The 15,003-nt window shown below is 49.9% G+C and overlaps 2 protein-coding genes across 6 annotated transcripts; both read left to right on the top strand.

Annotated features, from left to right (window-relative positions):
• Window positions 1-233: 233 nt before the first annotated feature.
• On the top strand, window positions 234-3,185 carry LOC130890630 (H-2 class I histocompatibility antigen, D-37 alpha chain-like). 3 transcript variants are annotated; one of them, XM_057794821.1, is made up of 8 exons: window positions 234-359; window positions 445-774; window positions 1,012-1,287; window positions 1,821-2,096; window positions 2,223-2,363; window positions 2,544-2,576; window positions 2,711-2,756; window positions 2,910-3,185. In XM_057794821.1, exons 1-8 carry the CDS (start codon window positions 296-298, stop codon window positions 2,914-2,916), a joined length of 1,173 nt encoding a protein of 390 aa, XP_057650804.1. In that variant the 5' UTR covers window positions 234-295; the 3' UTR covers window positions 2,917-3,185. The 3 variants fall into 3 exon arrangements, with proteins under 3 accessions (XP_057650804.1, XP_057650805.1, XP_057650803.1); XM_057794822.1 differs by having other exon boundaries at window positions 235-359; window positions 505-774; XM_057794820.1 differs by having other exon boundaries at window positions 252-359; window positions 2,715-2,756.
• A 5,061-nt stretch (window positions 3,186-8,246) lies between these two features.
• Window positions 8,247-11,709, top strand: LOC130890637 (H-2 class I histocompatibility antigen, D-37 alpha chain-like). Of its 3 annotated transcripts, none has more exons than XM_057794841.1 (7): window positions 8,247-8,363; window positions 8,477-8,778; window positions 9,023-9,298; window positions 9,832-10,107; window positions 10,238-10,348; window positions 10,529-10,558; window positions 11,242-11,709. In XM_057794841.1, the coding sequence occupies exons 2-7, from the start codon at window positions 8,520-8,522 to the stop codon at window positions 11,277-11,279; spliced, it is 990 nt and encodes a 329-aa protein (XP_057650824.1). In that variant the 5' UTR covers window positions 8,247-8,363; window positions 8,477-8,519; the 3' UTR covers window positions 11,280-11,709. The 3 variants fall into 3 exon arrangements, with proteins under 3 accessions (XP_057650824.1, XP_057650823.1, XP_057650822.1); XM_057794840.1 differs by having other exon boundaries at window positions 8,279-8,363; window positions 8,509-8,778; XM_057794839.1 differs by having other exon boundaries at window positions 8,279-8,363; window positions 8,449-8,778.
• The last annotated feature ends 3,294 nt before the right edge of the window (window positions 11,710-15,003 follow it).

Here is a 15,003-nt window from a genome sequence, read left to right as displayed (position 1 = left end):
GTAATGATATCTGGTGCCCTCTTCTGGCATGCGGGCATACGTGGAGGCAGAATATTGTATACAAAATAAATAAATCTTTAATAAATAATATAATAAATAAATAAATAAATAAATAAATAATATACACAGTTTCACTTTCAACTCCGATCGAGTTCCTCTTTCGGAACAAATGATGAACTCAGTTCTCATTGGACACAGAGTTTCTAAAGAAACCAATCAGGGACACAGAGGTTCCAAGTGGAGCAGTTTACAGAAATCACTTCTACACCCTTCACTGGCCCCTGTGCTGAGGACCATGTCTTCTGCTTCCTGGCTCAAGCTGTTGGTTAGCGCCATAGTTCTGGTCCAGACACAGGCTAGTGAGTAAGGGGTGGGGAGACTCTGCGGGAAGGAGCAGGGAACCTGGTGGGGGCAGTACCCAGTAAACGCATCTTACTGCCCTAGCCCCTATCTCCCCTGTCTTTGCCTGGAGGAGGTCGAGTTCTCACCGCGCGCCGCCCCCAGGCTCGCACTCGCTGCGGTATTTCCACACCGCCGTGTCCCGGCCCGGCCTCGGGGAGCCCCGGTTCATCTCCGTCGGCTACGTGGACGACACGCAGTTCGTGCACTACGACAGCGACGCGGAGACTCCGAGGATGGAGCCGCGAGCGCCGTGGATGGCTCAGGAGGGGCCGGAGTATTGGGATAAGGAGACACGGAAAGCCAGAAACACGGGGAAGAACTTCAAATTGAATCTCCAGACCCTGCTTAGCTACTACAATCAGAGTGACGACGGTGAGTGACCGCGGCCCCGATCACAGACACAAACCCTCTATCTCCCCTGAGACAGGCTTCGGTCATCTTCACCCGCTGAGTCCAAACTCCTGCCCAAACCCTTATCTAACAGGAAGGACCCCGCAGAGTTTGGCTCAGGTTTCGGTTGCACTTTTGTTTCTGAAAGGTCGGGTTGCGGATGGACTGACAGGGGGCAGGGTGGCCACAAGGCGGCGCTAACCACTTTCTCCCCACCAGAACCTCACACTCTGCAGTGGATGTATGGCTGTGACATGGGTCCCGATGGGCGCCTGCTCCGCGGGTACTGTCAGGAGGCCTACGATGGCCGGGATTATATCTCCCTGAATGAGGACCTGCGCTCCTGGACCGCAACTGACGCGGCCTCTCTGATCTCTAAGCGCAAGTTAGAGGACGTGAATGAGGCCGACCAGCAGAGAGCATACCTGCAGGGCCCCTGCATAGACTGGCTCCATAGATACCTGCAGCTGGGGAAGGCGACCCTGCTGCGCTCAGGTACCTGGAGGCCCATCCTCGCTTTTCCTCGGTAGTGTGGGAGAAAGGCTCTGGGCATCCTCAGAGGAAGAACACTGTCCAGCAGGCACCGGGCTGAGGAATAAGGACAGGGAGACTCCAGGCTGCTCTTCCCATTGGGAGAATAATCCTTGTACAGCAGGTCAGCCTTGACCATGGACCTGGACCACAGGAGCTTTTTCTCTCAGGTCTCTTCTGTGCCCCACACTCGGTGTCTCTGGAGTCTGACTCCAGCTTTTCTGAGTCTCCTGGCCCTCACTCAGCTCAGGACCAGAATCCCTTCCCCTCCATCAGTCTGCAGAGCCCTGAAGCCTCCTACCCCAAACTGTCACTCACATCTTAGAGCATCCAAAAGAGCACCTGACCCCGGGGCCTGAGCTCTAGCTGGGGTCAACTAATATCAGGACACCATAATCCTGTCCAGTTCTCCTGTCCATTCCCAGAATGGCCACATGGACACGGCTGAGTCCCCAGAAGAAAGCAAGATGTCTCATCTTTCCAACTCTTTTCCTCAGACCCCCCAAAGGCACATGTGACCCATCATCCTGGACCTAAAGGTGATGTCACCCTGAGGTGCTGGGCCATGGGCTTCTATCCTGCTGACATCACCCTGAGCTGGCAGAGGGATGAGGAGGAACAGACTCAGGACATGGAGCTGGTGGAGACCAGACCTTCTGGGGATGGAACCTTCCAGAAGTGGGCATCTCTGGTGGTGCCTTCTGGGGAGGAGCACAAATACACATGCCATGTTTACCATGAGGGGCTGCCTGAGCCCCTCACACTGAGATGGGGTAAGGAAGGACTGGGTGCAGAGCTGGGGTCAGGGAAAGCTGGAGCCTTTTGCAGACCCTGAGCAGGATCAGGGCTGAGAGCTGGGTCATGACCCTCACCTTCCCTACCTGTCCCTCCTTTCCCAGAGCTTCCTCACTCCACAGTCCCCATCATGGCAGTCATTGCTGTTCTGGTTCTCCTTGGAGCTGTGATCATTGGAGCTGTGGCCAATAAAGCTGTGGGCAGTGGAGCTGTGGCGGCTGTTGTGAAGAAGATGAGAAACACAGGTAGGAAACGGCAGGGTCTGGGTTCTCTCTCTGTCCCTTTTAGAAGAATCTCTGCCTCATTAATAGGAAACACATCCACACCCCTCATTGCTGCTGTCTCTAAGCTGGGTCTGCTGTCAGTTCTGGAAACTTCCTAGAGTTGGGGACTTCCCTGGTGTCTCACAGCTTTTCTTCTCACAGGTGGAAAAGGAGGGGACTATGCTCATGTTTTAGGTAAGTTTGGGGAGCAGGATTGTCCCTGAGACCCTTGGGATGGAGCTGGTAAGAAGGACAGCCAGCTCCTAATTCTTCCTCCTGCCACATTCTCTCAGTCTCCTGAATGTGCCTTGTCCTTTCTTCTTCCGTAAATAGGGGCGGTTCCCAGAGTTCTGTCTTCTCTGGACGCCTGAAAAGGTAACACCCTGGGGGCCTGGGAATGGGGCTGGGGTGAAGCAAGGAGGAGAGGACTGGGTCCGAGGGATTCTCAGGATACAGATATTTGAAAAATCTGAATGAGTCACAGCAGGCCTTTGAGATGTCTTTATATTGACTGTTCATGACTCTTAGTTCCTAGCTTCAGACTGCTGCCTCACGGGGACTTGTTCTGACTCAAGAATCAACAAATGTCTGAAGCTGTCTGCTTTCTCCTGTGGAAACAATGTGAAGAAATGGGGAGCCCACCTCACCCCTGCATACCTGGAACCTGTCCCTGTACTGCCCTGTGCTCCCTTCCCAGCCAACTTCCTTGTCCAGCCAGGCAGGAGGTCACATCCCCATCCTGTCACCTCCATGCTGCCCTGAGCTGCAGCCCCTGACTACCCCACTGAAAATAAAAATATGAATGTGAACTTGATTCTTCATGTGTCCTTGACATGGGAGATTAGCAGGTCAACCTAAAGGAGAGAATTTCGAGAGTGTGATAGAGAAAATAAATGGCAGCATGGAGAACCTTCCAGGATCTGTGTTAGCTGTGCTGAGTGTCAGGGTGGGGACAGGAGGAGTCTGTGGGAGCTGAGTGAGGACGGGGCTGTGCCAGGTGGCGCTCAGCCATGTGTTGTGGTCACTCCTCAGCTATGTCCTCCTTGGCTCTTCTGTCCTGTCACTTAGTACAACCACATGGTGACAGAGCCTGGTCACAGGGACACAGGGATGGGCATAGCCCTGTCATGTGTCCAGGATTATGAGCAACAGGGCTGCTCTGACAGGTTACCCTGAACTCAGTGCTGGTCACAGGGACACAGGGATGGGCACAGCCCTGTCCGTGTCCAGGACTATGAGCAACAGGGCTGCTCTGACAGGTTACCCTGAACTCATGCCGCTGTGGCTCTTTCCCCTGTCTTCTGTGTTTATTTCTTGTCTTTTTAGTTAGTATGGAGGTCTGGGCCTGTTCTTTTTCCTGTGAGTGGTGCCTGCTTCACTATCCTGTCGGGTCCCTGAGTGACAGCAGTAAGAGGTGTTTTCCATCCCTGTCCCCCCAAGGTCCAGCTAGGCCCCTGCACTCAGGAACCTGTGGGATGAGAACTTGAGCTTCAGTCTCCTGAGCTCCTGCCTCCTTCCGTGGTTGTTGCCCGGAGGTTCTCCCCTCCCCATATTTCAGAATCTAACCCCTGTCTGTAGGATCAGCAGAGAGGACTGATCCACAGGGTCTCAACATGGATCCGGTCCTGCGGGACTATGTTCTGCTCTGCTCCACTTTACAACATCCACCCCCCCACACACCCACACACTCAGAAACATGCCTGGCAGGTTCACAACCTTACGATCGATCTCAAGCTTCTGGTCCTGAGGACAAACATCTACATGATGACTTTGTGTTGAATTCTTCCTCTCGCACCAACACTTGTGAAGACTTCCCAGCATTGACCTCGTCTCCAGTGGGGATCTCCAGGGGAAGGTCATGCTAGATGTAGAAGGCTCAGGTGCAGTCATGAGCAGAGAGGTGCCAGGTTCAAATTCTGTAAGCAAAACTATTTCCACACGCTAACTCCACCCTCCACCCTTTTTTAAAAAAAAAATTTATTTATTTTTATTTATTTATTTATTACGTATACAGTATTCTCAGTACTCTGCCTGCAGGCCAGAAGAGGGCGCCAGATCTCATTACAGATGGTTGTGAACCACCATGTAGTTGCTGGGAATTGAACTCAGGACCTTTGGAAGAGCAGGTAATGCTCTTAACCGCTGAGCCATCTCTCCAGCCCCACCCTCCACCCTTTTAAGAGTTTAATATTAGAACTGTTATCTTGGGGAAGATACTTTGGGACTTGGCTTTTGAATAAATTTTAAGTGTAAAATACAGATTCATCTTCCACCCATGAAAATGGAGATAAAGCTGTGGACACCTCTCATTTTAATTGGCCTGTAGAGTTACTGGTCTTTGCATTGATCTCTGTCAGTTAAGTTATTGGTGACGCAAGTGACCAGCAGACATACTGGGAAACCAGAGTATTGGTTATAAGGAGTCCCAGTGGTTGGTTCTCAGCATCAGTTTCTAAGGTACTCAGTGACAAGAGTGTCATCAGCCCCACTGTGAATTTTGCTCTGTCCTCCATAAACCTGAGACCATGTTCCCAAGCTGTCACAGGACACAGTGCTTTTGGGGACCGTGAATTTTCTCACTGAATTGTACATGCTATGACATGACTATTACATGAATGATTCTTTGTTTAAACATCAGTATTTTACTCCAATTGCATTATAGACGGTCCATGGTCACTAAATGAACTTTGATGTTAAAAATCAAGATAGCATCAGTGCATGTTTTATTTTAAAAATGAAGATAATCTTTATAAAGGCAAAAAGAAAGAATGAGCAAAGGAAAAACTCCTTTTTAAAATGATTTAAAAATAACATATCCAAATTGAGTGTGCTGCTGGTCTAGTGGGAATTCCATGAGCTGTCTTTCTAAAAGCATAGATATAATCGTTGCATTTAATGTTATTTTCTTGAAACCCATATCATCAAATTCCTTAATGCTGCAGCAAATAATGTCAGTTCAAGTTTAGCAAATGTATGTGACCACCAGCTCACAACTGTAGAAGGAGATACTGGTTTGTTCCCAGCCCTTTACCCGAGAAATAACCACACAGAAACTGTATTGATTAAATCACTGCTTAGCCCATTAGCTCTAGCTTCCTTTTGGGTAACTCTTACATCTTAATTTAACCCATTTTAATTAATCTGTATATCGCCAAGTGGCTGTGGTTTACCGGGTAAAGTTCCCAATTCTGTCTCTGGCAACTCCATGGCTTCTCTCTGATTCCACCCTTCTTTCTCCCAGCATTCAGTTTAGTTTTCCCAGCCTTGCTAAGTTCTGTCTTGCTATAGGTCAAAGCAGTTTCTTTAGTCATTAATGGTAATCACAACGTACAGAGGGGAATCCCACATCAGACTACAGAATTAAGGAGGGTCTAACGCCCTACCTACAACTTGTCTGATTTATGTTGTTATCATGGAGAGCTGAGCCTTTGTTTTCCAGACCTCAGAGTAGCATGCCACGATGGACACAGAACACACCTAGAATTATCTGTAATTCTGCGTGCTGAGTGAAAGCCTGAAAGATAGCAGAGTACTTCTCTGCCTTAAAATGATCCAGCTTGCAATGCTAGCTTGAGAGATACTGGTCTGGTATATTCTACTTGATATAACTTCTCTGCAGCAAACATCTTACACCTATAAGAATGGCCAAGATCAAAAACACTGAAGACAACTTATGCTGGAGAGGTTGTGGGGAAAAGGGAACACTTGCTGGTGGGAATGCAAGCTGGTACAGCCCCTTTGGATGTCAGTGTGGCCATTTCTCAGAAAATTAGGAAACAACCTTCCTCAAGACCCAGCAATACCACTTTTGGGTACATATCCAAAGGATGCTCAATTGTGCCACAAGGACATGTGCTCAACTATATTCACAGCAGCATTGTTTGTCATAGCCAGAACCTGGAACAACCTAAATGCCCCTCGATCAAAGAATGGATAAGGAAATGTGGTACATTTACACAATGGAGTACTACAAAGCAGAAAAAAATAACAACATCTGGAAATTTGCAGGCAAATGGATGGAGCTAGAAAACATCATTTTGAGTGAGATAACCCAGACCCAGAAAGACAATTATCACATGTACTCACTCATAAGTGGTTTTTAAACATAAAGCAAAGAAAATCAGCCTGCAAATCAGAATCCCAGAGAACTTAGACAACAATAAGGACCCTAAGAGAGACGTACATAGATCTAATCTACATGGGAAGTAGAAAAAGACAAGATCTCTTTTTTTTTTTTTTTTTTTTTTTTTTTTTTGGTTTTTTCGAGACAGGGTTTCTCTGTGGCTTTGGAGCCTGTCCTGGAACTAGCTCTGTAGACCAGGCTGGCCTCGAACTCACAGAGATCCACCTGCCTCTGCCTCCCGAGTGCTGGGATTAAAGGCGTGCGCCACCACCGCCCGGCTTTTTTTGTTTGTTTGTTTTGTTTTTGTTTTTTTGAGACAGGGTTTCTCTGTGGTTTTGGAGCCTGTCCTGGAACTAGCTCTTGTAGACCAGGCTGGTCTCGAACTCACAGAGATCTGCCCGCCTCTGCCTCCTGAGTGCTGGGATTAAAGGCGTGGGCCACCCTCGCCCGGCCTAAGACAAGATCTCTTGAGTAAATTGGGAGCATAGGAACCTTGGTAGAGGGTGAAAGTGGAGGGGAGAGGGCAGGGAGGGGAGCAGAGAAAAATGTAGAGCTCAATAAAAATCAATGAGAGAGAGAGAGAGGGAGGGAGGGAGGGAGGGAGGGAGGGAGGGAGGGAGGGAGGGAGAGAGAGAGAGAGAGAGAGAGAGAGAGAGAGAGAGAGAGAGAGAGAGAGAGCGCGCGAGAGAGAGAGCGCTTTATGGCTTTATGGAGTCAGGACAAAGTCTCAACCCCTCTGAAGTGGCTTTCAGGTTCTGAGAGCATAAAGGTGTGGTTTGGTTTGTGTAAACTGCTGGTGATTTCAATCTTGCTCTCTCTTGCTTCCAGGTTTGTCCTAAGAGGATAGTCCGGATCTCACTGCGCGCTATTCCGAGGCTCTGCTTCCTATTTTGCCACAGCTGTGGCCCACGATCCTGCCCCCTCCAGCCCCGTCCAATGCAGTGGACTACAGGGACACCAGGCCGTTCATCCGGTGTGAACCCGGAGTATGGAGGGTAAAGCGAGCAGAAGGAGCTGGAGCACTGGGGACCCACAGGAGCACAGACAGAATTTCCAAACCTGCCTTCAGAACCTGCTCCACCTCTATAACCAGAGTCAGGGCGGTGAGTGACTTCTAGGTCGGAAGTCAAGACGCCTCACACCCCCCCACACAATGGTCCCGAATATCCCTTGATCCCAATTTGAGATTCCACAGCGGGCTGTGGGTGTCAGAGTTTTGCTTTAGGTTTGGGGACTGTTCCTGCGGGTGGGTGGTATCGGGTTGGCCGGGCTGGGTACGGGGCCAGGGGCCCACACTATCTAGGACATTCACATTTGCCCCAGAGTGAAGAGGACACGGGTCCCCTTAAAGTCCTAGGTCTGCAGTGGCTTGGACAGCATTTTCTTTGTTAAAGACGCCAGAAGGGCTGGAGATAAGGCTCAGTGGTTAAGAGCACTCGTTCTTTTCCCAGAGGTCCTGAGTTCAATTCCTAGCGGCCACATGGTAACTCACGACCATCTGTAATGATATCTGGTGCCCTCTTCTGGCATGCGGGCATACATGGAGGCAGAATATTGTATACATAATAAATAAATCTTTAATGAATAAATCATATAATATAATAAATAATAAATAAATAATATACACAGTTTCACTTTCAACTCCGATCGAGTTCCTCTTTCGGAACAAATGATGAACTCAGTTCTCATTGGACACAGAGTTTCTAAAGAAACCAATCAGGGACACAGAGGTTCCAAGTAGAGCAGTTTACAGAAATCAATTCTACACCCTTCACTGGCCCCTGTGCTGAGGACCATGTCCTCTGCTTCCTGGCTCAAGCTGTTGGTTAGCGCCATAGTCCTGGTCCAGACACAGGCTAGTGAGTAAGGGGTGGGGAGACTCTGCGGGAAGGAGCAGGGAACCTGGTGGGGGCAGTACCCAGTAAACGCATCTTACTGCCCTAGCCCCTATCTCCCCTGTCTTTGCCTGGAGGAGGTCGAGTTCTCACCGCGCGCCGCCCCCAGGCTCGCACTCCATGCGGTATTTCTCCACCATCGTGTCCCGGCCCGGCCTCGGGGAGCCCCGGTTCATCTCCGTCGGCTACGTGGACGACACGCAGTTCGTGCGCTACGACAGCGACGCGGAGACTCCGAGGATGGAGCCGCGGGCGCCGTGGATGGCTCAGGAGGGGCCGGAGTATTGGGATAGGGAGACACGGAAAGCCAGAAACACGGGGAAGAACTTCAAATTGAATCTCCAGACCCTGCTTAGCTACTACAATCAGAGTGACGACGGTGAGTGACCGCGGCCCCGATCACAGACACAACCCCTCTATCTCCCCTGAACAGGTTTGGGTAATCTTGACCCGCTGAGCGACAGTTTCAGCCAAACTCCTGCCCAGACCCTCAAACAGGAAGGACCCCGCATAGTTTGGCTCAGGTTTCGGTTGCACTTTTGTTTCTGAAAGGTCGGGTTGCGGATGGACTGACAGGGGGCAGGGTGGCCGCAAGGCGGCGCTAACCACTGTGTCCCCACCAGAACCTCACACTCTGCAGTGGATGTATGGCTGTGACATGGGTCCCGATGGGCGCCTGCTCCGTGGGTACTGTCAGGAGGCCTACGATGGCCGGGACTATATCTCCCTGAACGAGGACCTGAAATCCTGGACCACAACTGACACGGCCTCTCAGATCTCTAAGCGCAAGTCAGAGATCGTGAACGAGGCCGACCACCAGAGAGCATACCTGCAGGGCCCCTGCATAGACTGGCTCCATAAATACCTGCAGCTGGGGAAAGCGACCCTGCTGCGCTCAGGTACCTGGAGGCCCATCCTTTCTTTTCCTCGGTAGTGTGGGAGAAAGGCTCTGGGCATCCTCAGAGGAAGAACACTGCCCCGCAGGCACGGGGCTGAGGAATAAGGACAGGGAGACTCCAGACTGCTCTTCCCATTGGGAGACTAACCCTTGTACAGCAGGTCAGCCTTGACCATGGCCCTGGACCACAGGAGCTTTTTCTCTCAGGTCTCTTCTGTGCCCCACACTCGGTGTCTCTGGAGTCTGACTCCAGCTCTTCTGAATCTCTCGGCCCTCACTCAGCTCAGGACCAGAATCCCTTCCCCTCCATCAGTCTGCAGAGCCCTGAAGCCTCCTACCCCAAACTGTCACTCACATCTTAGAGCATCCAAAAGAGCACCTGACCCCAGGGCCTGAGCTCTAGCTGGGGTCAACTAATATCAGGACACCATAATCCTGTCCAGTTCTCCTGTCCATTCCCAGAATGGCCACATGGACACGGCTGAGTCCCCAGAAGAAAGCAAGATGTCTCATCTTTACAACTCTTTTCCTCAGACCCCCCACAGGCACATTTGACCCATCATCCTGGACCTAATGGTGATGTCACCCTGAGGTGCTGGGCCATGGGCTTCTATCCTGCTGACATCACCCTGAGCTGGCAGAGGGAGGAGGAGGAACAGACTCAGGACATGGAGCTGGTGGAGACCAGACCTTCTGGGGATGGAACCTTCCAGAAGTGGGCATCTCTGGTGGTGCCTTCTGGAGAGGAGCACAAATACACATGCCATGTGTATCATGAGGGGCTGTCTGAGCCCCTCACTCTTAGATGGGGTAAGGAGGGAGTGGGTGCAGAGCTGGGGTCAGGGAAAGTTGGAGCCTTCTGTGGACTCTGAGCAGGGTCAGGGCTGAGAGCTGTGGTCATGACCCTCACCTTCCCTTCCTGTCCTTCTTCCCTTCCCAGACCCTCCTCAGTCCACAGTCCCCATCATGGCAGTCATTGCTGGTCTGGTTCTCCCTGGAACTGTGATCATTGTAGCTGTGGTTGCTGTTGTGATGAAGAGGAGAAACACAGGTAGGAAAGGGCAGGGTCTGAGTTCTCTCTCAGCCCCTTTAGAAGTGTGCTCTGCCTCATTAATGGGAAACACATTCACACCCCTCATTGCTGCTGTCTCTACCCTGAGTCTGCTGTCAGTTCTGGAAACTTCCTAGGGTCGGGGACTTCCCTGGTCTCTCACAGCTTTTCTTCTCACAGGTGGAAAAGGAGGCTATGATCATGTTGTAGGTAAGTGGGAGGGCGCAGGATTTCCCTGGGGCTTTTGGGGTGGAGCTGGAGCTGGTGGGGAGCCCCTAATTCCTCCTCCAGCCACAGCCTCAGTCTCCTGAATGTGTCTTGTTGATGAGGATTCCCCTCTGTATGCTGTGAATACCAGTGCTTAATAAAGAAACTATCTTGAGCCCATGATAGGGTAGAATTAAGCTAGGCAGGGAAAACAAAACTGAATGCTGGGAGATAGGAGGTGGAGTCAGGGAAGCCATGGAGCCTCTGTGGGAGACAGACTCGCCAGAACCTTACTGGTAGGCCACGAGCCTTGTGATAAAATATAAAATAATGGAGATGGGTTAATTCTAGATGTAAGAGCTAGCTAGCTGTATGCTTAAGTAATTGGCCAAGCAGTGATTTAATTAATACAGTTTTTGTGTAGTTATTTTGGGAGTCTGGGCAGCCAGGAACAAACAAGAGGCCTCCTACTACACCTTGTCATTTCTTCTTCTGCAGGCAGGGACAGTGCCCAGAGCTGTCTTGTCTCTGGAGGTTTAAAAACATGACACCCTGGGGGCCTGGGAATGGGGCTGAGATACAGAGGACAGGACTGGTTCCCAAGGCTTCTCAGATTTAGAGATTTTGAGTCATGGCGGAACTCTGAGACATCTTTATACTGACTACTCACGACTCTTGTCCTATAGCTTTAGACATCTGCCTCGCGGGACTCAGTAAGTGCTGACTCAGGAAACACCAGATCTCTGGGGATGATGAAGATCTGCAGAGACCATCCCTACCTACCAGGACACTGACCCTGAGTTCCTTTCCAGGACCAAGCTTCCTAATTCCAGTACTAACAGGAGAGACTCTATTAATAAAGCTTGCTTAAAGATCAGAGCAAAGCAGCCATGTTTGCCAGTCACAGAGGCCAGGCAGTGGTAGCACACACCTTTAATCCCAGCAGCCACACTAGGTAGCCATAGAGGCCAGGTGGGGGTGGTGCACGATTTTAATCCCAGCACTAGAGAGGGATATAAAATAGGAGGAGACAGATCTCAGCCCAGTCTCAGTCTGAATCTGAGGACTCCTGGAGGCAGGATCACCCACTTTTGGTCTGAGGTAGAAGCTAGAGCCAGTGACTGGCTGCTTTGCTTTTCTGATCTTCATCTTGAACACCAGTATCTGTCTCTGGGTTTTTATTATTTATGCAACAGGGGACAAGCTCCATCTTGCTACCTCCCTGCTACCTGAATTACAGGTCCTGACTTCCCTACTGAAAATAAGAGTCTGATTCTTAGTCGGGCGTTTCCCATTGTTACTGTCTGTGGCCAATGGAAACAGTTTCAGCCATGTAAAGCAGCAGTGTTCTGCAGCGACAGCGACCACTGCACAGATGTGTGTGCTCCGTATGTGACATACTTTCATTCCTGCAGGTAGACCACGCTATGAGCCCACCGTCCCTCTTAGGTCAATTTAGGTTGTTTTTAAAAAGGGGAAGAGGGGCTGAAGAGACGGCATGAACGGTCACGGAACTTTAACTGTGTCTATTTATCACTAGTCATCTAGTTTCCTTACTGCCCACACGAGGCCACTAAAGGACTGGGGTACAGGGTGGCTAGAAAGATGGCTCAGTGGTTGAGCATTTGCTGCTCTTCCAGGAGACCCGAGTTCAACTCCAGCAGCTCCTGAAACCCCAGCTCCAGGGGACCTGATACTCTCTTCTGGGCTTCATGGACACTTGCACTCACACGTGCACACACGCACATAATGTAGACCAGGCTGGCCTAGAACTCAGAGATCCACCTGTTTCTGCTTCCCAGGTGCTAGGATTAAAGGTGTGTACCACCACTTGGCCCACCCAGGATATTTTTACATGGCCTTGGGCTTTTGGTGTATAAAACAGGTATTCAAATGAAATACTACTATTAAAATATTAATAATTTACCTAAAATCCATTATTTAGTATATGTATAGAATTTTACCACTTATTATAGATTCAAAAAAATTTGCCTATGGATATGCTTATTTCAAAGAATTATACTTTGTCAGGTGTGGTGGTCCGTGCCTGTAATCCTAGTAATTGAGAAGTAGAGACACAAGGACCAGGAGTTCAAGGTCATCCTTACCCATACAGCAAGTTCAAGGCCACCCTGGACTACAGAGCTACATGAAAACCCCTCTCAAAACACACACGATTAAGTCTCAGTCAAGTGTTTGATCCTGAAGAACGCAGAGCATCTTCAGCGTTTTTTATAGTTACAGAGAGTTTGATGTTATCGTCATCTACGCTGAAGATGCCACTCCTATAAATCCATGGCACAGAATCACAGAAGCATGCTCCAGGCCGTTTCGGGAACTGTGACCTAATCCCACACCTCAGTCCATTCAGCAATTTGTTGTGCTTGTTTTTCGAAACAGGGTCCCAAGTAGCCCGGGCTGGCCTTGAACTTGCTCTGTAGCAATCCCTGCTTCAGGCAGGGCTGACCACGAAATTCAGGGCTTCATGTGTTCTAGGCAAGGGCTCTACTAACCCGCTAAATCCTAAACTGGAGCAGTCAAGTCAGCAACTCAAATACCAAGTTTTTTTTTTTTTTTTTTTTTTTTTTTGGTTTTTCGAGACAGGGTTTCTCCGTGGTTTTGGAGCCTGTCCTGGAACTAGCTCTTGTAGACCAGGCTGGTCTCGAACTCACAGAGATCCTCCTGCCTCTGCCTCCCAAGTGCGGGGATTAAAGGCGTGCGCCACCACCGCCCGGCCAAATACTAAGTTTTAAGAAGACTTTTATTTCTATTTTGTGTGAGTGCCTGCATGTGTATCCGTAAACCACACGTGTGTTTGGTGCTGTTGGAGGCCAGGAGAGGGCATCAGATCCCTGGAACTGGAATTAGAGACAGTTGTGAGCCGGCGTGAGGTGCTGGGAACTGAATCCAAGTCCTCAACAAGAGCAGCTGGTGCTCTCGACTGCTGAGCCATCTCTTCAGCCTTTCCAATATGAACTTTGAAATCAAACATTCTAATATAACGCAATACACTTCGATGTGAGGAAATGCTGTCTGTACCTTCTGTAATCAAACCATGTCTCTGTAAGAGCACAAAACACCATGTCCAATCAAACACCGCGATTCCTAACATACGGCAGCATCAGAGCCGAGCTGGGAAATTTCAAGCGTTGTTCCCTGGATGCAGAGTGGCGTGAACACAGAGTGCTCAGGACGGAGGCTGCAGTGACGTCCCGTGACAAAGGCGAGCCTGCACTGCTGCAGCGTTAACTGCACACTATACCTTTTGAACCCGAGTTAAGTTTGGTCCTTGTGCATCCAAAGACCTCTTACTATGCTCATGATCCACCGCACTGGTCACACAGTGCAGAGCCAAGAGTCTCCATGCTGGGCTCCGTCACGTTGCTGTAAGTCACACTAGCAGTGTGTCCAAGTTTCCGTTCTGACGCCATGACAAAACACTGTAGCCAAAAACAACGTAGGGTTTATTGGGCACACAGCTCCAGGGCACAGTCCATCACTAAGGGAGTCACTGGGACGGTTTATTGGGCACACAGCTCCAGGGCACAGACCATCACTAAGGGAGTCACTGGGACAGCTGCACACATCACATCCACCAGTCAAGGCAGAGGGAAACATGCACCCAAGTTGCCTGCATGCTGTTCCACAACTTCAGCCAGAGAGGTTGGCAGGGACCATGAGAGATGTTCCCTGGCAGGCACGGCTTACTGTGCCCAGCTAGCTTTCTTATACAGCCTGGACTTCCTCCTAGGGAGCGGTGCTTCCCACAATGGGCTGAGCCTCCCACATCAATTGGCAATCAAAAAAATCCCCCACGGACGGACTTGCCACAGGTCAGCCTGACATAGGTAATTCCTCAGTTGACATTTAACATTAACTGGGACACGTTGCCCTCCTCTGCAGCACTGCAGCTCACACCACACCCTCCCACATGCTGCAGACACCACTGGGGTTCCCATAAGCTGCATTCAAGTTTCCCCATAATCTTCTTTTTTTTCCCCTGGCTTTTCAAGACAGGGTTTTTCTGTGTAGCTGTGGCTGTCCTCCTGGAACTCACTCTGTAGACCAGGCTAGCCTTGAATTCCTTTCTCCTACAGGCTGCTTCTTGTCAGGATATTTTATTAAAAACAAAAAACCAAGTACCCAACACCTAGTAGGGCGTTGTCATCACACACAGTAGGACCACACCAATCATCAGATACTCAGTGTCACATGGCTTTCCTGGGGAAAGGGAGAAGTTCTCTACCTCCAAATTTGGACAACACCAAACCCTCAAAGAATGACTTTTCTAAGTTTAGCCATGATTCAAGGCAGTGTACAGATTACTGGACACAACCTTAGGCAGTTGCACCACCCAAGTCCCACCCCCTGGTCAGCGATTTTCTTTTATATGCACGGACAGAATCTTTGCTGTCTATGACAGCAAGCAGGGAAGGGTGGTGGCTAAT

This window comes from Chionomys nivalis, chromosome 19, assembly GCF_950005125.1.
Source record: "Chionomys nivalis chromosome 19, mChiNiv1.1, whole genome shotgun sequence".
Taxonomy (NCBI): domain Eukaryota; kingdom Metazoa; phylum Chordata; class Mammalia; order Rodentia; family Cricetidae; genus Chionomys; species Chionomys nivalis.
This window is presented reverse-complemented; position numbering and strand designations above follow the sequence as displayed.